This window comes from Rhinolophus sinicus, linkage group LG01 (assembly GCF_036562045.2).
Source record: "Rhinolophus sinicus isolate RSC01 linkage group LG01, ASM3656204v1, whole genome shotgun sequence".
NCBI lineage: Eukaryota > Metazoa > Chordata > Mammalia > Chiroptera > Rhinolophidae > Rhinolophus > Rhinolophus sinicus.
This window is the reverse complement of record NC_133751.1, coordinates 168,680,472-168,705,983: the sequence shown is the minus strand read 5'-3', so window position 1 is coordinate 168,705,983 and position 25,512 is coordinate 168,680,472. Positions and strand designations below refer to the sequence as shown.

General features: G+C 35.3%; 1 protein-coding gene across 1 annotated transcript in view; it reads right to left on the bottom strand.

Annotated features, from left to right (window-relative positions):
• FAM171B (family with sequence similarity 171 member B) overlaps positions 1–25,512 on the bottom strand; it is a 66,874-nt gene that overhangs the window by 23,998 nt on the left and 17,364 nt on the right. The window contains exons 2-3 of the mRNA XM_019754501.2: positions 5,498–5,731; positions 1,489–1,581 (exon numbers count right to left, since the gene is read on the bottom strand). Of these exons, the coding sequence (XP_019610060.2) occupies positions 1,489–1,581; positions 5,498–5,731 (327 nt within the window). The remainder of the gene's footprint in view (positions 1–1,488; positions 1,582–5,497; positions 5,732–25,512) is intronic.

The window sequence follows — 25,512 nt, the reverse complement described above, 5'->3', positions numbered from 1 at the left end:
CTGATAAAATCTTGGAAGGGAAAAATATAAACAGTTTATGGGAGTTAGGAAATGAGGATATGTTAGAAACATCCATCCTTTCCTGCATGGGTTTACCAATGGGTCAACTCTCAGGGAAATAGGGCAGTAAAAGGAACTGATCTGAGAATTCAAAAGGGCTCACAGTGTTGTCATGGATACGTGCCAAGGCATGGACATCCTATCCAGACAAATGACAGCTCCCCATTGCTTTGTACAGTGGCAAAGGAGTGGCACATGGACATGCTCACACCAATCCACTTCCATATTCTAGCAGAAATTACAATTGTTTATGGGGTTTGAAGAGGCCAGTAAAAAGTAGGAATGTGTCAAAACAAATAAAACATGGAAGAGGAACTGTGGAGAATGTGATTTCACAAAGACCCCAGCTGCATAAAATGTGGCTTCTCTGCACGTACATAGTTCCTGTTGACTTTTCATCCTTCTACACACAACTTCACATCCATCCATTCTGCCACGCACCAGCAAAGTCAGCGGATCAATATTCTGCAAATACCTTAGCATTTCAAGAATAACAGATTCTACTGCCACATTCAGTAAATTACTCCAAGAATAATCAAGCCCTAGTTTAAAGTTTTCTTCCAAATAATAGTATTAGGTTTTCTTTTTCAATACTTTAGGAATAAATAATATAGCTTCTGAAAATGAAGAGAACTTTCAAAAACAATTCTTTTTACCATGACTCTCTTATAAACTCTACTTTGAGAATTTTCTGCCTTTACCAGTTGTTCCTATTATGCTTTAGTCCTAAACATTAATTCCCCAGTCCAAAAGAAAGAAACAAAAAAGCAAATTGTTATCATTTATAGAAGTTTTATATGCAGTAAGAGTCACAAAATGCTGAGGTTTCCCTTAAGGACTAGTTCAGGGAGCTGAGGAGGTGAGGTGAGGATGAAACTACCATCTACACGGTTGGCAAAGCTGTACTGAAGGACACAGCTTGAATCAGATCCCAAATAAGGCTTCTTATATCCTTCCCCTTGGAATATACAAATTGGCCAGTATGTCTGCTGGGCAGATACGTAACTGCCCAGTCTTGGGCCTTTCCCAAGATTAATGCCAGAGGCAGGAATGAAGGTGACCTGCACATTAGAGAGCCCCAAAGGGCTGAGCTGTTCTTCCACTTTCACCGACCAGTAAAGGCCCGTGAGAGATGTGATTTGGAAATAAGTTCAGATTCTCTTTCCAGTATTTCCAAAAGTCTAATGTTCTTATCTGAGGAGCTAAAATAGTAAGGGAGAGAATGATTCCCACTACACACACAAAAAAAATACTATAGCTTGATAGTGATACAAGAATCAGTTCAGATCAATTTATAGTCAGTATTAATCATCTCTGATCAATTTAGACTTTTCCCACATTATAATCAACACTGATTCATTAGTAAAGTATAGTTACATAATAACTATTTTAAGTGTTTACTTTCTGAGTAAAAAGTGTTGTACTTACCAGCCAGTTTTCCAGTAATTAAAACAGTGTCTTCAAATAGCCATATATTTGCTTGGCTTTGCGGAAACAGTGAAAGTGTAACTGATGAATATACTGTGAAATATAGCACAATTAAAATATTTTATTAAACATGGGAGGAAAACAGACAAATATAGCTCTGTTCCCACAGGTCCTAAAAAAGTGGGGAAAAGCTAACTGTAATAGAAAAAGCAATTTAAAAGCCAGGAAGGATGACTGCAAAATATGATGGAGGAAAAACAGAAGGACCACAATAAAGTGAGAAGAAAAGACTGAGCATCCTGATTGTATTTTACTAATCTTTTCTATTTCATACAGTAGTTTGCACCAAGGTGACTAACAATGCTCTCTAACTAACCCTACATGTATACGATCAAGTTAAATACTTGAATAACCTTCTGCTATATTCTCTATATAATTATTACTTCCTTCCTTTTTTTTTTTCCTATCTTATTGGGGAAGGGGAACAGGACTTTATTGGGGAACAGTGGGTACTTCCAGGCCTTTTTTCCAAGTCAAGTTGTTGTCCTTTCAATCTTAGTTGTGGAGGGTGCCGTTCAGCTTCAAGTTGTTGTCCTTTCAGTCTTAGTTGTGGAGGGTGCTGTTCAGCTTCAAGTTGTTGTCCTTTCTTTCAGTCTTAGTTGTGGAGGGCGCAGCTCAGCTCCAGGTCCAGTTGCTGTTTCTAGTTGCAGGGGGCGCTGCCCACCATCCCTTGCGGGAGTCGAGGAATCGAACTGGCAACCTTGTGGTTGAAAGCCCACTGGCCCATGTATGAATTGAACCGGCAGCCTTTGAAGGTAGGAGTATGGAGCTCTAACTGCCTGAGCCACTGGGCCGGCCCTTCCTTCCTTCTTATATTAGGTTGGTGCAAAAGTAATTGCGGTTTTTGCAATTATTTTTAACCTTTTAAACCGCAATTACTTTTGTACCAACCTAATAATTTTTAAAATCTCTTTTTCTTGGCTCCATGATTCAAGGTTCTCTACATCCGCTCTTCTTAACTTCCCATGTAAGGGTGCAAAGCTCTTCTTCACACAGTATGGTTTGCCAAACAGACTCTGAGTTGGCAAATGAAGAAAATGTTTAACACACAAAATGATTCATAGGCAACCATTAGTAGTAACTCAGGACGGGGTTGAACCAACCTACAAGAGTAGGCACCTGAAATAACTGGTGGGATGAGTAAGTACAGATCACCAGAAAGACAATACTTATTTCAAGATCAGGAGCAAGAAGCTGGGACAACTGATCACCATTTTTATAAGCAAGAACAAATCAAAGAAGCTTACCAATCCTGAAAAAGAAAAATAAATTTTGAGGAGTCACCCAAAGCACAAGTTCTTATTTGGTATCACTCCTGTATGCTATATAAGTATTTAAACTTAATAGAAATAACATAATATCCCCAAAATCACTTAGGAGAGTATAAAATACATTGCGTGGGAATATTGTTAATAATTTGAGATGTTTCCAAGAGCTCTAATGGAAAAGACAGGATAAAAAGTATACAATGATGTCTGGGCAGATGTGAAACAAAATATACTTTTCTTCTACAATAGAAAAAGAGAAGTAGCTACCAACTCAAAGTGTAATTTTGGTTCACAATACATTAACATTTAGACCGATTAAGGGATTTATTAGCTTGGAGAGGAGGTGACAGGTAGTAGCTTGAACCTGGAGATAATTCTAATTAGGGCATTAGCCCCATATTTGGATACTTTCTTGGTTTCAGGTAGCTTAAAAGCGGCAGCTTTTTAACGCTATTACACCAGGTGAATCATTCTGAACCTCACTAAAACTTACATTCAGATTTCCCTTCACTTAAAAAAAAAGTTTCTGATTATAAAAGAGATGTCTATCACTACAGAAAAATTGAGAAATACAGAAAAGGATAAGAAGAAAATGATGGTCATCACAATAGCAACACTGAGACAACCACTATTAATAATTTAACATAGCTCTTCCTAGATTTTCCTGTGATTTTTTTTTAAAATAGGGAGTATATTATTGTATACAGAATATTTTTACCCTGATTTTTCACTTAAGACAATATCATAAGCATTTCTGTCCCTCAATAGGAACTTTTTGAACATTTTTATGGTCACATATTTCATTCCTTGAAGTATCAAGATTTACTTAACCGCTACACTAATACTGCATATTTCGGTTGTTTCCATTTTCACTATTTGTACAAAAATAATATTTGAATCAACATCCTTGTGCACATTCTGTCAACTTTACTTTTATGTCTGTTTTTAGGATAGATTCCACACAGTGGAATACTCGGTCAAAGAATAGAAAGATTTTGAAGACACTGACATACATATTTCAAAATTGTTATCCAGATAATTTTGCTGATTTGTACTTCCACCAACAGTGTTTGACAATTCTGGTTATACCTCACTCGGTCAATATTCAGTATGTTCATTTCTTTAAAACTTTTCTAATATGAAAAATCTAAGGAATGTGTATTTCTTCAGCGTACAAATATTAGACTATTAGGAGACAAAACATTTTGTCACATTTACTAATCATTGATATTTCCTGTTTTGAAAATTGCTAGGTCCTGATTTTGTCCATTTACCATATTTAGGCAGGGCCTTGGTGTTTTCTTACTGATTTGTATGAGTTCTTTGCATATTAAGGATATCGCCCCTTACTGCTTCATATTTTTCCTATCTTCACATTTTATTTTAATTTATTTTTGATGTACAGCTGTTTGTTTTTAAATACAGTCAAATCTACCTTTTATGACATCTTTCATTGATTTTAAGTTTAAACAGATCATCCTGGTAAAAATCAGATCATTTATTATTTTCTTATTTTTAATATGATTTGATTTTCCACACTTGAACTCTGAGCAATATATTTTGGAATATGGATCCAAATTAATTTACTCTAAATAGTTAACCAGCCTTTTCCAACGATTTATAATGGTACTTTATCATAGATTACATTTTTAATACATACAGGTACTAATATCTGATTTGTACCACAGTACAATATCATATAGTTTTAATTTTGTAGCTATTAATATTTTAGTAGCTAAATAATATTTAAGTTATCTGGAATGGCAAATTGTCTCTAGTAAATCTTTTAAAACAAGATTCTCAGGTATTTTTACACATTTTTTCTTCTTTTTTTTTTTTTTTAAATTTGGGCCTATTTACATTCATAAATTATTTTGCCAAGTTTTTTAAAAACACCTTAAACTTTTAAATTAATTTGGGAAGAACTGAAATTTTTACAGTATTCAGGCTAAGAAGAAGTATAATGTTTTCCAGTTATCTGGGGTTTTAATTTATTTGGGTTTTCTTTAGGTCTCTCAGTAATATTTGGTGGTTGTATTTTCCCCACACAGTTATTTGACATTTTCTTTTCAGGTTTCCCTGCATATTTCTTGTTCTTGTTGTTGTTGAGAGGGATCTCTTTTTATTATTTTTCATAACTAGTCATTACTTCTGGTACATAAAAACATGTATTTATTAATGCTACTTTTGCAATCAGTAACTGTTGAAATTCCATTATTACTGTCCACTAGGAGCACAACCCCAACATCGTAGCTGGGCTCCATGAATCCTTTTTGCCCCTGTGTTGGCCCATTCATTACATATGCTGCTAAGTAAATTCAGTTTCCAAACAGCTTACACTCATTTTGCTCAAGAATCTACAATAACTGCCTTATTATTCAGCACATACATCTAAACTTTTTGTCTCATCTTTCAAGAACATCTTTTCATCATGTGACCCCACTCCACCTGGCCCACCCTGCATCTCTCTCCATCTGTTGGGCCCCTCAATGCCACCTGCAGATAAGCTTTGGTCTTGCTCAGGATTCCTTCAAGCCTTTGTAAAAGGAAACCTCATATTGACTTCACATAGATAGTTTCATTTTCAGCTTACCATAGTAAGCGATTCCCAAAGCTGAGGGAAAAAAAACAAACAAAAACATTTACATGTAGTGAAGGCAAAACACTGCTTAAGTACTTACTTGGCATTCTTCCGGTCTTCCAAGGCAGAGGTGTCAACACATAGCCATCTTTGTAAGCAATAATGGTTAAGCTGAGTCCTAATTTATAGGGTACTCTTATCAACACTGCTCCATTGTTTTTAGTTACTGTGGAATTTGTCTTCGTGTAGTTTACAAACACTTCTACAACTGCTTGACTCAGGTACTGGCGACTGATGATGTCATTCACCTGGACTTTCAGCATAAACACAGACACTGAAAGAGAAAAAAGCCAGACATGGCGCTGTTATATGTTAGATCCTAGAGTACATGTCACTGTACTTTAAAGTGCCATGCAGACATCTGAATAACAATACAAAACTTTTGATAAATTTAGGAAATACATATGTATGGACAGATTGATAGAAAGCAGTGTGAAAACATTCCAAAGTCATTATTCTTCCTAAAACTAAATAAATTTGAATTTGTTATTAATAAGGCATGGTATAACTACTCCATTTTTTCTCCTGCCGACTACAAGAAGAAAGGAAAGCCATGAATAACAGAATGACAGATGTTCTCTCTTCAGGAAAATACATTTTTACTTTGTCTCACTACTTTTAAGCCAGCAAGTTATATAGATTTAACACTAGTGTTAACTTTAATTTTGACTAAATCAGAATTCAGTCAAAGTTCTTAGAATAATAAGCCATGTAACCAAATCCATTAGTGCATGGCTAGCTTCTTCATTTTATTCTGTTGTATGGAAAGCATGGGGTGCTTTTCAGTTTCAATATACAAAATATCGAACAAAAATCTTTCTCTAAAATATCAAAAAGTATTATCCACTAAATACATAAGAAAACACATTGACATAATAAATTAAGAAAAATGAGGAGTTAAAGCTTCTTTCTATCTAAACCTCCAGTCTACTCTTTGAGTACAAATCTTGACAATATGTTCATGGATTTACCAGTGATAATGCCTAGCTTTAATAAAAAAAACTCTTATCATCATGGAAATGCCTTCACAATGCCTGTATTACAACATCTTTGCCAAAGATGCCTTCCCTTCCAATAAAAATGGGCTTTGGAGTCAGTCAAGGACCATCTCTGCCACTCCCTAGATCTGTGACCTTGTTAAGTTATTCACCTAATTGAGAGCACAGTGACTACTTTTCAAAGTAAATAAAATGAAATGATGCAAATAGTGTGCTCAGCACAGTGTTTGGTTGTCATTTGATATTATTATTAATATATCATATCAGTTCAGCTCATTACTATGATTTCATTCTAAAGTAAATTAAAATGTTTGTAAGCATTTAAAATCAAAACATGAAAAGGAGCTGGGATAAATATATGTTCCTGGTGCCAAGCATTGTATGTATGTTTGTTATAAAAAAAAAAAAAACCCTCAACACATCTTTGTAAAATATGGAATATCAAGTCCATTTTACTGATGAAGAAATGAGAATTCAGACAGGTAATGCAAACTGCCCGTCTCACAGATATCAAGAGGTTGTGTCAGCCGTCAAGTGTCCCTATAAATGACTCCAAACCGATCTTTACACCATGTTAGTGAGTCTTGGGGGAACACTACCAAAATTAATTCAAGGAATGTATGATTGCAATCATCACCGAGAACTTAAATTCTTATATAACAATATCAATTAAAAACGGGGCAAAAGGGTTCCCATACACACAGGCAAATGCCAAACCAAGGCTTCAAACTCAAATGGAAATATAACTCTTGGGTAAAAAAATAAAAGTTTGTAATATATATGACATGATGGACTCCTAAACCAAATGTACTTGAGTAGGTCTGCTTACGTAGTACAGAAAATGATTTGTGTAGAGGATAAGTTGCTGATGCTCAATTCAAAATAGTTCCCCCAGTCTCCTGTCCTTAATTCCCTAGACAGAATTTATTGAGCCACCGGCATAAAGCATCGAACTAATGTGGACCTGACAGATTTTGTTAGGACCTCAAAGTGTGAATTAAGATACACAGAGGCTAATTGACAATGAAAAACAAACAAACAAACCACAACGAAAGAAAGAAAGAAAGAAAGAAAGAAAGAAAGAAAGAAAGAAAGAAAGAAAGAAAGAAAGAAAGAAAGAAAGAAAGAAAGAAAGAAAGAAAGAAAGAAAGAAAGAAAGAAAAAAGATACACAGAGGCTAACCATTGCTGGAGATGAACCATGTTAGAAAGTCTATGAGGTCCAACCCTTTAGGCTTTCCAGCATTTCCCTGGTCCTTCTCTTTCCAGAAGCTGGGTTGTGCAGCCCACCTGCTGATATGTGAGCTATATCATAATCCCTCCCAAAAGTCCCTTTATTTCTTGTAGCCAGACTTGGATTCTGTTGCTTGATTCCAAAGCAAGCACTTAAATGATATAGGGTACAACTGTAAATCAGGGTGTTTTATATGCTACGTTTTTAGAAGAGAAGGCAAAGTATGGAAGGATAATGCTATGTACCAAAAATATGATAAACCATATGAGATGAAGATTGCACATAACGAAAAGATAAGGGAGTTAGGATTTCCTATTCAAATTTAATGATGGCCTTATTCAAACTAAGTGTACTTACAATGGCTCCTTCAACAGCATGTTCAGTGATGGAAACTCAATAGAGAACTTTTATTCATTCATTTGCTGCAAAGACTAATTTCAGAAATTCTCAGACCGTTTGGATTTGTGGACGAATTCCAATGTGTAGTAAGATCTTAGGCTAAATTCGTTTTTTAAAAAAACTGCACATTCCACTTGTTTCATCCTGGTAAGAGTACAGTTGCCAAAATAAGACACACTAAAACCTCCTGACATTCTGAAGCTGGATTTGACTCATAAAATGTTTTCTAAAACATTTTCTAATCCAGAATGGATGATTTTATTTTTTCACATATAATAATGTTAATAAATTTGATGAGGAAATGAATATCAAATTCAGAAAAAACAATTTGCAAAGGTCAAATCTTGGCTACCAAAATTAGACTCCCTCTCTGAGGAGATCCCCTATCTCTGTTCTCTAGTTTGCCTTACAGACTTAGGACATACTGAAGGCCTGACCAGGAGCGTCTTCTCTAGCTCAGACTGGAAAAAACTATTGATGGTCATGTGATACACTTACCAGGACCAGGGCTAGAACTTTTACACAACACAACAATGAAATTGTCCAGTTTCATCCTAATACAAACCTGCAAGACATTTCTCCTGTTTTAAGGCAAGGAAATTAAGGCTAAATTGCACAGTAAGGATATCAGTAGGATTGACAGACGGATTCATCTGACTCCAAGTCCCCAGCATTTCAGTCCACACATCTATCATTGAAAAGCTGTAGGAATTTGGTTTGCATCATAATTTACTAGTTTACTTACTTCCTCCCAACCAGTCTGAGGAGGAAGTGTATTTCGCTGACCCTAAGAGCCTCCCACCCCCCATCCCTCAGCCTGGTTTCTGTGGCCCCAACACAAGTACCAGCAAAAACTGTATTAAAAACAAAACAAAAACAAAAACTTGGCTGAAAGCCTGGCCAAAACAATTAAACAGAGACAAGCGACTCTTTTCCCTTCAAATAAAAGGAAAAGTTATAAAGAACTACCTGCCCAAGATTTAAAATAGGATGCTTCTGACTTTTGTGATGGCAACAGTTTCACCAGACAAACAAAGCTGGTAGCCAGAAGCAACATATATCCATAACAATCCCCCCCCCACTAGTGCTCTTCTCCAACAAAAGTACGTTAGCATTTAGATTGGGCAGATTCTGTGATTAAACATATGATTTTCAACCAGAGGGGCTTTTATCTCCATAATCTACCTACTCTTTTCCATTGTATTTTCAGCTTTCCACACACATATTATTTTCTCTGTCACTTAATTATAACCATTATGCTTTGCCCATGTAATCTTCTTTTCAATATGTCATCACTGCTTTAAAAGTGGTTTAATATCATGATTTGAACTGCACCCTTAAAAAACATATAATCTAAATGTTGAGAGAAATAAGTAAAAATAAAATACACATCAGTGAGCAAGGTCCTGAAGTTGCTGGTAAGATTTAACTATTTAGCACATAATTACAAGTGCTGTGAAGTAGTGAGAATTAATAAAATTCAAAAGGTAATAATAAATAGGTATAAAGAAATGTTCTTGACAAAGTTTACAGAACCAACACGATATTATGGTTTTGCCCTAGATCTACAGAGGTAACTCAAAATCCAGAAAGGGTTAAAAAAATTACCGCTATTTATTTCGGCAACATTTAGCGCTTGAAGTCAGGTGGGCTGATAAATTACAATCCCATTTCTTTTCAAGAGAATTTGACATCATATTATTATGTAGCTCCCATTATGTGGATTTCAGCTGTGCCCATGGAAAAATCACCTTATTTTAAGATTTCTCCTGTACGAAAACTAGCCTTCTTTCCTTTCATGTTTCAAGCATCTACAATAATTTCATTTCATATACAAATCTTTTCCTCTCTAGGAATACAATGCTAAAAATATACTAGGTATATAAAGCTTTTATAAACAGATCAGAGATCCAATTTTTAAAAAATACAATATTTTAACCATGAAATATATTTTTTAAAAACTTGATTGACGTCTATGCGTTCTAATGAGAACTGGAAAAAAAATGAAGAGTACAAAAAGAAAGCACAGTCGGTAACCACAAGATTGCCATGGGATATGAAAGCCAATTTGGGGAATGTAATCAATAATGTTGTAAAGATTTTGTAGGGTATCCTATGGACAGTTGTCTCATTAGGGAGACCACCTCGGGGATGATGTAGATGCCTGATCACTGCACTGTACAGCTGAAGCTGAAGCTGAACAATAATGAATGTCAACTACAATTTTATATATATAACTATATATATATATATATATAGTTATATATAGTTATATATAGTTATATATAGTTACAAGAAGCGGAGTACAGCATTAGGAATAGAGACAGTGGAAATGTAATGGCTCTGTTCGATATCAGATGGGTAGTGGATGGGGGAGGGGGAGTTGTCACTGTGTGAGGGATATAAATGATAAATGTCTAACTAGTACATTGTTTTGTGCACCTGAAACTAATAAAAAAAAGTTTAAAAAAAAGAATAAGAAAAAGTACAAAAATATAGTGGAATGAAATAGTTGGTTGGTAAAATTAGAAATATTCACCTATATTAATTCACCGAACAAATGTTTACTGACTGCCTATTTTTGGGCAGCTCTACACTAGCTAGATATTGGGGATACAAACATTAATAAGACACAGTCTTGCCTTGAGAAGTTTATACTGAGGAAACATGTGAAAAAACAGTACTGCACAATTATCTGATACTACCATAAAAGAGGTTTCAAAAGAAACAGTATTGAAACACAGACAAGAACTTTCTATAGTACCTAATATAGTCTTCTATGAAGTTATGTAGAAATTAATTCAGAATCAAAATATGTAACAATTCCTATAATAAGTCTCAATCTCAAAGAGAGATACCGGCACTCCCATGTTCAGTGAAGTTAAGTGAATAGCTAAGATATGGAAACAACCTAAATGTCCATCAGTCTATGAACGAATAAAAAAAAATATGTTGCACATACAATGGAATATTATTCAGCCTGAAAAAAGGAAATCCTGACATTTGCAACAACATGGATGTACTTGGAGGACATTATGCTAAGTATGGTAAGCCAGACACAGAAAGACAAATAATATATGATCTCACTTAGATGTGGAATTTAAAATAGTCAAACTCATAGAAGCAGACAGTAGAATGGTGGTTGCCAGGGGTTGGGGGAGGAGGAAATGGGGAGATGATGGTCAAAGGTAATGACGTTTGTTATACAAGCTGAATAAGTACTAGAGATCTACTATACAGCACAGTGCCTATTGCTAACAATGCTATATTATCTTCTTAAAATTTCCTAACAGGGTAGATCTTAGTTTAAGTGTTCTTACCACAAAATAAAACATAAGAGGGACAGGAGGAAACTTTGGGAGGTGATGGATATGTCTATGGCTTTGATGGTGGTGGACATTTCACAGGTATATACTTATCTCCAAACTCATCAAGTTAAATACGTTAAATATGTACAGGTTTTTACATGTCAATCATATGTTAATAAAGTAGTTTTTTAAAAAAATAAGTATTGAAAATGTGGATTTAATGAAGGTATGACAATTAAGTTCATGAACTCATCCTAGAAAAAGTGCTACATATCTCATTGCTGAATATCACCTTTGAAGTACTCCCCTTGGGAAGCTATGCACTGACGCCAGTGCCTAGTCACCCTTCAAAGCAATTTTGGAACTCTTTTTCTGGAATGACCATCAAAGCTGTCGTATTACACCTTTTATGTCCTGAATGTCATAAAAATGTCTTCCTTTCATTATTTCCTTTATCTTCGGGTAAAGAAAGAAGTCATTGGAGGCCAGATCAGGTAGGTAGGGAGGGTATTCCAATATACTTATTTGTTTACTGGCTAAAAACTCCTTTGTCTAATTCAAGCACAGACAATGCTGTGTGGCTGGTGAATTGGCGTGATGCAAGAGCCATGAGTTGTTGGCAAAAAGTTCAGGTCGTTTTCATCTACATTTTTCACGCAGCCTTTTCAGCACTTCCAAATAGTAAATTTGGTTAACTGTTTGTCCAGTTGGTACAAATTCATAATGCATAATCCCTCTGATCTCAAAAAAGGTTAGCAACATCGTTTTGACTTTTAATTTGGACTGATGGAACTTTTTTGGTCGTGGAGAAGTGGTTGATAGCCATTGTGCACTTTGATGCTTTTCTTTCAGGGTTGTATTGGTACGCCCATGTTTCATCACCAGTGATAACAAGGCCCAAAATATTGTCTTGCCTCCTGAAAAGGTCTTGGTAAATTTCAACTCTCCTTTTCTTTTGTGCATCAGTGAGCTCCTTCAGGACCATTTTTGCACACACCTTTCTCATGCCAAGATTTTCAGTTCAGATTTTCCTAACTATTTCTCTATTGATGTTTACTTGGTCTGCTGTGCTTCTCACAGTCAGGCAACAATTTTGATGCACTATTTCGACGAATTTTTGCAATGTTTTCATCAGTTCTGCTCATTACTGGCCACAATGACCTCTCTTCATCAGTGACATGTTCTCTCTCCTCAGAAAAAGGTTTAGTCCATTTGTACACTGCTGTTTTCTTCATGGCATTATCTCCAAAAACTTGGATTAACATGTCCCTGATTTCACTTCCACTCTTGCCAAGTTTAACAAGAAATTTAATGTTTGTTCATTGCTCTCATTCAAGCTCAGACATTCTCATGATGGTACACAAAAACACACAACAATAATGATGTGTGGCACTGCCACACATCGACATGAACACAGCTGTGAGACACTGATATACCAAAGTTACGAAACCTAACCAAGCTGTTTGTACAGTGCTGCCAATGTAAATGCATGCTGGCAAGTTCTCAAACTTAATTGTCTGACCTCGCAGGATTTCCACAGAAGCCAGCTGAACTTATAGCCAGCTTTTTAGCCCCAAATATTCAGTGAAATTTTGAGCTTAATCCGACCGTTGCCAGTGAGAAAAATTTTATATTATTACAACAATCACAACAAATAAACATTAAAATTATTTTGCTTTAGGAAGTTCATACAGCTTTTCCTTCTTTTTCTTAAGAATATTTAACTTGGAAATTTTGACTAGCGAATACAGAAGTAGCAAAACTTCATAAACACAATGCAACCGTATTACAGCAAAGATTAATTTAAAAATTTACTTAGACTATTACAAAACAATGTTAACAAAGTTGTCTTACAATTCTTTCTCAGTACAATTTCCTTATTTAATTGGAAGGAGGGCGGAAAGTTTAGAAAAGGGTGAGGACAACAAAGAAGCTTATAAAAAGAAAGGACCATGTTATTCTGCATTCTGTAAAGCAGAGTGAAAAGGGCTTCAACAGTTTAATCTTTACAGCATTTCAAACATGGACACACTACCTCCTTCTTTCAAAGGAACAAAAGAGTGCTGAATTAAAGGAAAAAGACTTAGTAAAATAGAAAAGCCTCCTTTTCATTGCTTAAGCACCAGATTGAATCCAAAATGCTGATTGGATTTGGAGTTTGAAAGAAAAAAAAATCTGTGCCTGTTTGAAACAAAACCAAATTTATTTGCAGTAAATTAATATTCATCACAAAGAAAATATCAAATCTAAGAAGACATTACAGAAATAAAATAAAGACATGATCTCCAAAGGTAAAAAATGTTATGGAGCAAACACACATTTTTTACATTAGAAATAGAGCCTAAATGCGTGTGATTCACCCAAACTCATGAAATGAATAACATAAAGAATGTGATTCACCCAAACTCATGAAATGAATAAAATAAAAAGAATCCTTGTAACGTAAGAATGAGCACATTGCAAACCACTCAGTAGGGAACAAATGAGAGAGCTGAGCCATTAGTATTTAGTCTCAGTTCCTGTTTGCATACCCAAAAGGTTCTTTTCCTCAATGGAAAATAGTATATCAGATTCAAGCTCCTAAAATATATTGTCCAAGCTCACTCCTGATTTTTACCATTTCTTCCCAATTTTTTATCCTGCCTTAGAATCACAATTATTCATCCACTCACTCACAAATTCATTCAACATTCATTTATAAGTACTCTATATAAGTAGGCACTTATTGTGGAGTGACGGAAGAACCCAGTGAGGAAAAGTTAAGGATCACTTTTTTACTTATGTGTTTGAAAAATCATTGGTCCTGGCTGCCATGGGACTACTGGGCACCTAACTCACACTGAGGTGGAAGACCCGGCTCCTCTATGGAGGCAAGATTGGAACTGATTTGAAGAAGGGATGTGGGCAAAGGATAGGCCCTGAAACCCAGAATTCAATCACTGATACTCATCCTTAAGATTCAGCTCAGAAATCAACTCCATACTGAGGTCTTCTCTGGGTCACCCCACCCAGTTCCAGGACACAGTACCCAGGTATGCTGAGGGATGACAGGCAGTGCTGTTCCTCTTCCTTTGTACTGATCACTCAACTCTGAGTTATCAGGGTCATGTTTGGCATCACAGATTAAAAAAAAAAAGACTGAAAGAAGTAAGATTTTCTCTGAGAGAACTCAGCAAAATTTTAAAGACTGAGGAAAGAACAATGACATTAAGAAGAATATGTGAAGACGCTGCCAAAAATAGAAATAAGTGATCTGAGAAAATGTGAGAAGCAGATATTCCTCCTTGGAAAGACGGGAATTTAGCAATTCGTCCAGGAAGCATGTGATGATAGACACCACCCTCCTCCCTCGAGAATGTCCTTGTGTGCTGACGTGCCCCACCGTGTCCCTGAGCTCACTCCCTCCTATGTCCTCACACCTTCTGATCCACGTCGGCCCCTTGCGCTGCTGCCTTGAGCATGCCAGGCATGCTCCCACCTCTGGGTCTTTGTACAAGCTGTTCTTTTCTGTCTAGCATTCTCTTCCCCCAGATATCCAAAGAGCGTATTCCCTCACCTCCCTAAAGTCTTTGTCAAAATTACACTTCTCATAACTCCTACCTGACCAGTCCCCCTAACCCTGTTTCAGCGGTCCTAAGACAACTTTCAAGTTCATTAATTCACCGGAAGGACTCACACTGGCAGGTCATACTCACAACTAAGATTTATTACAGCACAGGATGAAGAATAAATGCACCAGCCAATTCCAGAGAGGTCAGGCACGGGCTTCCAAGTCCTTCTCTGCCAGAACTGCACAGGACACAAGTTCTCTCTTAGCTGTGAGCTGCAGGGACATATACAAAGTGTCTCTTTGCAGGGAAGGCCAATAGAGTCTTAGGGTCCAAGGCTGGAAGGGTGGTGCTGGTCATGTAGATACATTCCTATTAGGTAACCAAGTATGGTAGCCGGACCCCACCATAGGTACACCAGGTATGTATCATGAATTTGTTAAACATCTCTGACAGGCTGGAACAGCGAGTCCCATTGCTTGGGCGTATACAACATCATTCATCAGTAAAATAAGGAACATTGCAAGGGCCACATTCCCAGGAGCTGGCCAAGGGGCAATCATGGTTCCAGCCTCCCCTAGCAACTTGCAAGGATCGAGCAATCAAACCCTCTGTGTTACCATGCCCCTCACATCCTATTTTTTCCATAACTACCTTCTTTATGCATACATAATTTACTCATTATGTTCATTTTCTGTTTCCTCTACTAGAATGTTAGTATGAGGTCATACTTTTTCATTTTATTTACTGCTGTACCCTTATTTTTGAATGAATGGTTGAATGAATCAATGAATTCATTACTCTGATATTATTGAGACCACTGGCGTAGAACCACTTAATAATTGCCAGGGAGGATGCAAATATATATAATAAAATGAGGTAGATAAGTCTTGAAGTGGAGGGTGGGACAAGAAGATGCGTAAGCAACTATTTCTGTGCAGAAAACACTTGTGAATTATGTATTTTAAGAATACAAATTCTTTGATTCTTCACCACTTCTTCCTTCAGTTACTTCTGCAACAGACAACATTCATTCTTGCAATGTTGAGAAAGAACTTCAAAAAGCAAGATTTAGGGCAACCACTGTTGCTTTTCCTTCGAAAAGCAATTACATATATGAAGATTGAGTTCCTCCAAAAATTACCCAACTTTAAATAACTGATTGGAAAAATACTCTGTGGATGGATATATCACCAAAATCGGAGTTGGCAATAAAAATGGAAACAAGTATGTGACAACAAGAATAATGCTACAAGGGAAAAAGTCTTATGTTGGAAAATAATTAAAGACATTTTAAAATGTAAACTTGTTGTAAAATCTATTGCACACAGACTTAGGTTTCTTAATAAGTTGCTATTTGAAAGGAGTAATCCATGAGGAATCTTCGAGTAGTACATGTTTTCCCCTTGATGTTCAAGCATATTGATGATGGTGTATGAGAGAAACAAGGAGACCATTGGAGAACCATCACTGAATGTTCCCTCTCATGAATGTAACAAGGGAAATTAGGTTAGGTGTTAGCCAGGGTACAACACCCCCTTGGGGGATGAATTAAGTATGGATTATGCGAATTGGACACAAAGTCTCTAGCCTCTTTTGCAACTTAATGACTCACTGTCCTTATGTATTCCCAATTTAGCATAATTGATGGACGAGTCTGGAGAACACTGCCATCCATGCTAAAAGGAGAATCAAGCTATTGCTACTTATGTAATTAACATCCTGAAAAGGATTTGGTGTAGCAAACTGAAAATGTCCCCCAAAAATTATTCTGCCAAAATATTTTCCACCAAGTTTCTAGAAAGCATGTAATATCCCCAAACAGCAAATAACAGCAAAGTGTGATTAATATTTTGAGCTGCACAACTCTAAGCCAGGGGACTTCAGTTAAGAGAAAACTCATTGCTGGAGTTACTGTTAACACATTTCTCCAGAATGGGCTAATTTAAGGTAGGGTCAACTCTACCAACTGGGATGGCCAGCAGCCTCCACGCCTTGCCAAGACCTGTCCAGCACGGCCCAAAGACCATCGTCATCTCTGAGCCTAGTCCTCTCTATCCTGCAGCAGGGAGGTTTTCCTTAGCATTGCTTGTACAATGCATTCAAATTTCAAAAACATCTCAGAACGGAAGAATATGGTACTGTAAAGTACTTTCAGTGTAGTGCTTTGAATCGAGTTAAGTGCTTTTTTTTAAAGTACTTATTTTTAGTGGTTTCACATTTTTATGCTGCCAAGAAACAGTGTGACTAGTGTTTTCTGTTAGAATGTATAGAGAGGCTTAGCAAATGAATACCTAAAGCCAATGACATAATCGACCACAACTTAGTAAACAAATCCTTTGAAGTACCTAAAATAGAGAACATCAAAAGCCCAAGATTTGGGGCCACAGTTCCCAAACTGTGCTTGAAGCCATCAAAAGTCACACAACAAACACACAGGGGTGCCAGAAGATATTTTAAATTTTCGTGCACACACAATGATGCTAACATCTGTTGGGTCACCATACAAACTCAGAGTCCATAATTCAATGTACTACATTCAAATGAATGATATTACACATTTCTGAAGTTGGGGGTGTTCAGTGATTGCTTTGATAAAAAGCAAACACTGCATGAAAACGAATGTTGAACAGGACATGAGGATGGCAGTGTTCATTCTCATTCCAAGGTCTGAGAAGTTGTGCAGTGTCTAATATACAAATACATCCCATTAAGTAATTAGCAAATATGTATTATTATTATTATTATTATTTAAATGATTACTAAGTTGCTAGAAGTTGTTAAATTGTTTGGTCACAAAAAAATTACTGAGACGCTAAATGGACTGTGAACCAAGAGAGTTTAGGAACTTGTGTGTTTGGGCAGTCATTTTATGGTACACACTTTTATTAAGCACCTGCTATATGCAAGATCTGTATTAGTCCTTGTGAGAGATACAAATAAATTAGTTGTTTTCAAATATGGGGGTGCCAAAACAATGTATACACATGACTTATATTCATCTTTATTATTGGTATATATTGAGTATTACTATTTTAATACAGTTTTTTTTCCTTTCTTAAAATGTATATACATTTTTTTGGCACCCTCTGTACATGTGTAAAAGAGTCAAATGGAAAGGTGATAGTACCAAGAAACACGCATACAAAGCATTTGAGATTCAGCGAACTGTATGATTAAATTATTCTGGGTAACAATATTACTCAAGAAACTAATCATATGTGAACTTTTATTGTACATCTTTCTAAAAATCACTTTATTGTCTGTAAAAATATTTCGGAAACAATTTTTCTTTGAAAAAAACTCATTTAGTATTGTAAACACACGTATCTACTTAATTATTTTTGAATGCATGACTGATTGCTTGAATAAACAAAGAAATTAAATATTAAACAAAAATTATACAAAACTTTGAGGTTACCAATTTGCACAATATTTTATTATTGTTACCTTTTCCAGTATGCTCAATTCTCTTGGCCTAGTACAGCAGTTCTCAACCCTGTGTAGACATTAAAATCATTTGGGGAACTTTTGCTATATTCCCAGTTCTCACTTCAGCCCAACTGTGTCAGAATCATTGCAGATAGGGTCCAAGGAATTGCATTTTTAAAAGACAGGTCCTAGATGATTCTAATGCACAGCCAAGGTTGAGAACTATTGACCTATGATAAAAAAATGAGTAAGTATATCCTGAAAGGGGTAGGGATATGACCCGAAGTCATCCTCTTTAGTTCAATTGTTCTGTTTCTATTAATATAAAATAATTTAAAGTACTTACCTTTGATTGAAATGGGCATGTACATTTATTCCATGGCTTGCCTTGGTTCCTCTGTTGCATACCCTTAGAGGCACAAGCACGCAGAGAAACAGAGATGCAGGATACTGATGAGAAAGAAAGCTAACCGTGATGGTTACATCTACAGATAGCTATTATTAGCTTGTTTGCTTTTTTAATCACTGATGTCGGCCATTTTCTAATCATTTATTTCTGTGTTCTTCTCATATTCAAACTACCTGGTTAATTCAGGGTTTGGCGTCACTCAATATTTTTCATTAGTTTTTTTAATGTTCTATATAGAAAATTTAGAAAATACAAAAAAATAGAGGAAAATAACTATTTCCTAATCCAATTTCTCAGAAGTTATTTGCCCCCCATCCCAGTACCTTTAAAAGCATACTAAGGGAAAGCAATGGATTTATAAAATTAAGATCATATGTGTATACGTATATAACTGTGTATATGTTTATATAAATAAGCATGAAATAAAGTATGAAAAAACTCACCAAATTGTTAACATAGACTGTATTTGTTGGGTCATGGGGGTGAGGAATACCATTTGACTTGCTGTGGTGTATACAGTGAGCATGACTTATTGGTAGAAAGAAAAAAAAAGCCAATAAAAAATGTCATATGTCATATGTGTTTTTCAGTTAAGATTATATTGTGAATATGTATCCATGATATTAGTCTTCAATATTAACATATTTCATAACTGAAAAACATTCTATGAATTGTTATTCATTTAACTCGTAATGTATGTTTGTTTCGTCATTTCTAATGATTTAAACAAAAATCCATGTATACATATCTTCATTTGAATTTTCAATCACTATTTCCTTGGAAGAAGAAATAATAAGTCACAGGTATAAACTGTTTAAAGCTTCTTGATATCGATTACACTAAAATGCTTTCCCGAAGTGATACCAATTTATACTATAAACAGGAGAGTATTCATGTTTTTATTTTACTGTAGTCAATATATCAATATGACTGCTCCTGTCTCCCCAGGGAGTTAATATGAAAAAATATATATTCAGTAAAGTTTTGAAATAATTCTATTTTCCTTTAACTTTACTTTTCATTCCACCATTGTTATTTTCTTTTCCTTCACGTCCTCTTGATAGGTTGAGAGATCCTCTTACAAAGAAAACTAAATACACAAACAATAGCCTGACAAAGAGCCCAACACATACCATTTTATTGCTTTGGGACTGCATTGGTAAATTCATAGACTTCATTCACAGAAAAATAAAGTGGAAAGGACTTAATAAAATATCCATTCTTCCCATTACAAAGGCTTTCTCTCTTTGTTCTTTCCACATGCAAAGAATGTTTAAATCAATGAAGAGAAAATGGAACTTATTTAGAACATGCCAGACACATACTTCAGCATGTCTTTTAGAAGGCGCTTGAAACCTACTGTCAGCATTTCATTTAAGCAGGATAAGACCCATGCGTAGTGAGTGGTTAGATTTAAATGGAATGAGTCCCAGCATTTCCTCCAATGCTTCTCTGACACCTTAGTAAAATGCAGCATTTTCCCTGTAATTAGACATCTAAAAGGAATACTGACCAGTAAATAGAAATTCAGGTGCTACCAGTAAATAGAAATTCACGTGCCTAAAGCATTAATTAGCACAGCATGAATAGCACAGCATGATGGGACACATGCAGTCTAGTATTAGCAGGTAGCCAACATATTGACAGGCCTGGGAATTTTAAGCAAAATGAATCATTAATTTATTTTTTCAGTGAAAAAAAACACACATGAATTAAAACATCTTAAGAAACAAAGCAGATATGACCATGCATATGCAGTACACATTTTATAAAAAGGAAAGGCTGATAGGTAATATCACAATATTTTTTAAAATTCAGATATAGATTAAATTTACTTAAATATACATTTATTGCATACTGACCAGACAAAAGGTAAAGTGCCAGGTCCAGTGGGAGTATATATCATAACTTCTATTTATTCAATACCTTTTCTGTGTCAGAAACTACGCTCCGCTAAATTTTTATGTATGTTATTATAGTTAATATTACCCAGTTTCTAGGCTGAAGTCGTTCCAAATCTAGTGGGAAAGGCATACAAAAATGATACGAACGAATTATTATGGATATATAGAAAAGGGAAATATGAATTCTAAATGAAGGAATGTGGGACATTTCCAAGTAGGAATTAATTGAGGCTGATGTAGAGAGTAGATACATTTTAAAATTCAGAGTAGAGGCAAGGACACTTCAGGAAGAAGGAACAGCATGAGAAAGGCTACCAGGATTAAAAGGGGGAAAAAAGGAAATAAATGCCATATTAAGAGAATGACAGACATTTGTAGCAAGAAAGAAAAAAAAATCTGTTAACAGTGGGAGATGATTGAATTTCATTCCACTGTTTATGTAATGAAAGGTTGAGCAGTGTGTGACCAGACCTTTTAAGAGAGGTATAAAAATTTGTAAAATGCACCTGGAGAGTGAGCAAGTAAAAGTATCTATTGAAATAGTTTAGGATCAAGTAAAGAAAGTCAAAATTAGAAGAGAGGCAATGCCAAAGAAAGATTAGAAGCAAAAACATTTAGGATTTGGAAACTGACATGATATTGACATTGTGGGAAATTTAAAACAATGTGAGATTTTTGATCTTCAATGACTAGGAGAATAGAAATAATAGTCTTTCATTTAACAATTATTTATGGAGCGCCTGATAATTGTTGATCAAGGTGATAGGCACTGACAGTCTGCCAAATAGACCAAGATCACCATAGTCCCTATGCTGGACTGGAAAGACTAGGCTGCAGAGAAATCAACAGGCTATTTGAACTGACAGCCAAGAGTGCTTCCCTACATCAAGTGCTATAGAAATCCAGAGTGGGGACCCCAAGGCAGGTCTGGAGGGTCCAGAACTCCTGATAGAGTTGAAAGTTAAGCTGATACCAGAAAGCTCCTCTCACCGTACGTAGACAAGCCAAAGCTATTCAGACAGGAAAGAATTCTAGGCAGCGTGAACAAAAATGCTGAGACCAAAGATGGCAGAGGGGGGGAACTGCAGACAGGAGAGACTAATTATAGCACAAAATGGGAAGAAGGAGACTGAGAAGAACGAGTGGAATCTGAACAGAGGTACCCATTATAGTAGACTTACCTACTGTCCTTCTGGAAAGAAACATAAATTAAATAAGCTGTCAAAGTTAGTCCATCCTGGTAGTTCTATGATATAACTCAGTTGAAAAGATCTCCCCTCTTTATATCAGCAATTCTTTAATCTTTAATCTCTGTGAATCTGTTGAATCTATGGTCTCTCTTCACCTCCACCCCAACAAAAAATTGTGTATACCCACAAACATACAAAAATTTTGCATGTAATTCATGGGTTGGGAGGTGCGGTCAAAGATTCCCATAAACGAGGGTTTCTAAATTTTGTTGAGAACAACAGAATGTTAGGTGCTTTGCTTTTTTTTTCTTTTCTTTTCTTTTCTTTTTTTTTCTTTTTTTTTTTTTTTAACAAGAATGATTGTCCTAACTATCACTGTCAATTTCAAAAATGAGTTTTAACTTTTTGGGTTAACATGGGTCATTTTTCCAGAGACTGTATCGTCTATTTGAAGAGCCAAACAGCCAGGGTCCCAATGCTAGCTCTGTCTCTTACTACCTATGTGATTGTGGCAAGTTACACAGCCAATCTGTGCCTGAAATTAATCTATGAAATGAGAACAATAACAGCACCTAATTAATAGATATACCTCATAAGGTTACTTTATAATGTAATAATAAACCATGCTTAGAATAGCTCCTGGCTCCAAGTACTAGTAATGTTTGGTATTATAATTCCATATTTGAAACTATGAGTATTTCTTTAGCTTTGAACATAAGTCTCTGATATTTTTGAATTTACCAAGACCTGCTTAGAAAAATTAGCACATATTACTCTTCCCAATTAGTAATGGGGACGCAGGAGTCAAAGAGAAACTTGCTCAAGGTCTCACTGCTAAAACGTAGTGAAGACAGTGTGTTGCCCATTTGAAAACTTTCCTCTTTTTTAAGTAAAAAAACTGAGGCATCCAATGACGTGACATCACTTATTATGGAGGATTCTAGAACATCAAATGGACTTGTATGTAATTCCTTTCCCTATATCAAACAATGCCAAAAGCTGCATAGAGGCAAATTTATTGAGGAACCAGATGCGTTGCTTTTTTTCCATCCCCAAATGTGAATATAAGTTTCTCTGATGAAGCTATACAGTAACACAATTTCTGAAGCAGTCAACTGTAAATAAAAACAAATTAAACATGTAAGAATAAATTCTCACACTCCTAAGACAGACTGCTCTATAACCATAAGTAGCCACAGGAACAGGCTTTAAACATGCTTAATCAATGTAGGATTGTTCTATAGCCTCAGAACCACAGAATTAGTTTGAAACTTGTTTAATCAATCAATCATTGACTAATTGCCTCACTGAACCGTCTTCTGTAAGGCAACCAATCAATGACCAACACTCCTGAGCATCAGCCAATCATAAATGGACTCATTCCAATGATGGTGTGTCTGTGTGTCAACCAAATAGCAAGTCTCAGCTAAGAAGCCAGTTTCTACTGCTAATGTCATCCCACCAACACCTCTGAAAGTCCCCCAATCCCTGAACTCAACACTTCCCCAAAACTCTGTAGGGTCAGTTTCCAGCTCTGCTGAGAAAAAAATGTCTGATCTGCATAGCTCTCCCTGTCAATAAATTCAGCATTTTGTTTTTTTCAGCTATCAAATGGTGGTCTCATCCTTTGATACAAAGCATGTTATTTCAGGCCTTAGCAGATACTGAACACAATATTTCCTATATTAATAATTTTCCTAACATTCTTCCAAGTCTAGTACTGCATCCTTCACACCAGTACTAGGAATGACATGGCATCATTTTCCTTATGGATGGTTTTTATATTGAATGCTTTGAAAACAACATTTCATAAATAAAACAATTTAAGAGAATAGAATACACGTTTTAAATAAAAATAATGATGCACTAAATACAAATAACTAAATATTGAATAAAAAGTATAGGTGATTTTTAAATTTTCTAATATTTCTTAGAGCTTATTGAGAACAAAAAAGATATAACTATATACAAGCTTTGAAGGATTTTTTTTAAAGACAAATTATTTCATTTTAAGCTTCTATATCACACCTTACACATAAATAAATTCCATATAAATGACATACTTTAATATGAACAGAAAACTTTAGAATTAAACACAGGTTTTTTTATTTGTTTGTTTGTTTTTTTAATCACATCAGGTTAGGGAAGGAATTCTTAAACCAGATTCATAAATGTGATGATTAATAAATTTTGCCACATTAAGATATAAAAAATAGTTTCCACAAAAGTCTCTAAAAAAACAACGTTAAGAGATAAGTCAGACACTGGGGAAAAAAAATCTGCAGAACATATAAACTACAAAGATTACTATTTAGAATATATAAAGAACTAAAAAAATCAACACGGAAAAAAAACACACCCCAGAGAAAAACAGACAATGCATATAAAAAGACAACTCACAGAAAAGGAAAGAAGAAGAGGAAAAGCATGAAAACAATGTTGGGCACTGTGGGGGAGGAAAAAAAATTGTAAAATAAAATAATTTTCCCTCTTTCCCTTAGAAAGCTCTTCTAGATATTTATCCGAAGAAATCCAAAACACTAAGTTCAAAGGACAATTGCACCCCTATGTTCATTGCAGCATGATTTACAATAGCCAATATATAAAAGCAACCTAATAGATGAATGGATAAAGAAGATGTAGTGCATATATATACAATGGAATATTACTTAGCCATAAAAAAGAATGAAATCTTGTCATTTGCAGCAACATGGCTGGACCTAGAGGGTATTATTCCTAAGTGAAATAAATCAGACAGAGACAGACAAATACCATATGATTCCACTTATATGCGGAATCTGAAAAACAAACAAACAAAACAAAAATAAACTCATAGATACAGAGAACAAATTGATGGTTGCCAGATGGGAGGGCGGTTGGGAGGGATGGCTGAAAAAGGGGAAGAGATTAAGATGCACCAATTGCCACATACAAAAACAGACACAGGGATGTAATGTACAACATAGGGAATATAGTCAATATTGAAATAACTAAGTATGATGTCAGATGAGTACAAGACTTATCAGGGTGATAACTCTACAGGTTACATAAATGTCTAATCAATATGTTGTACACTTGAAAATAACATAATATTGAATGCTAACTGTTATAGCAAATAAAAAAAAATAATAGAAAGTTCTTTTGGCTGGGCTAATAATCAAAATGGCAAAAGGCAGAATAATAGGAGAAAATCGAGGAGGTGCCAAAACATGATGCTGAATGAAAAAAAAAAAATCAAACTGTATAATATGAATGTATATATATTGCAGTTTTTTAAACAGGAATTTCAGGATAGTAATTGATTCTGGGTAATGAGGGTAAGAGATGAGATTAGGGCTTGATTCTATCTTTAATTTTTATTTCTTAAAAAAGAGAGAAACCTGACAACAAATAAAGAAAAAAAGCTAATATTTGATTAATTTCAGTGATGAATACCTGGGTGTCCATTACATATAGACTGTATTTCTACATGTTTAGAATGTTTCATAATAAGATAAAATTTTGAAAATAAAAACAGAAGTGGGAGGAGTGAATACATGAATAAATATAAAAATACAAATCAAAAGTTTAGTTTCTACTTCCTGCTTTAGGTTTCACCAGCTAGCTTCCCATTTAGAGACAACTGGCAAAAAGA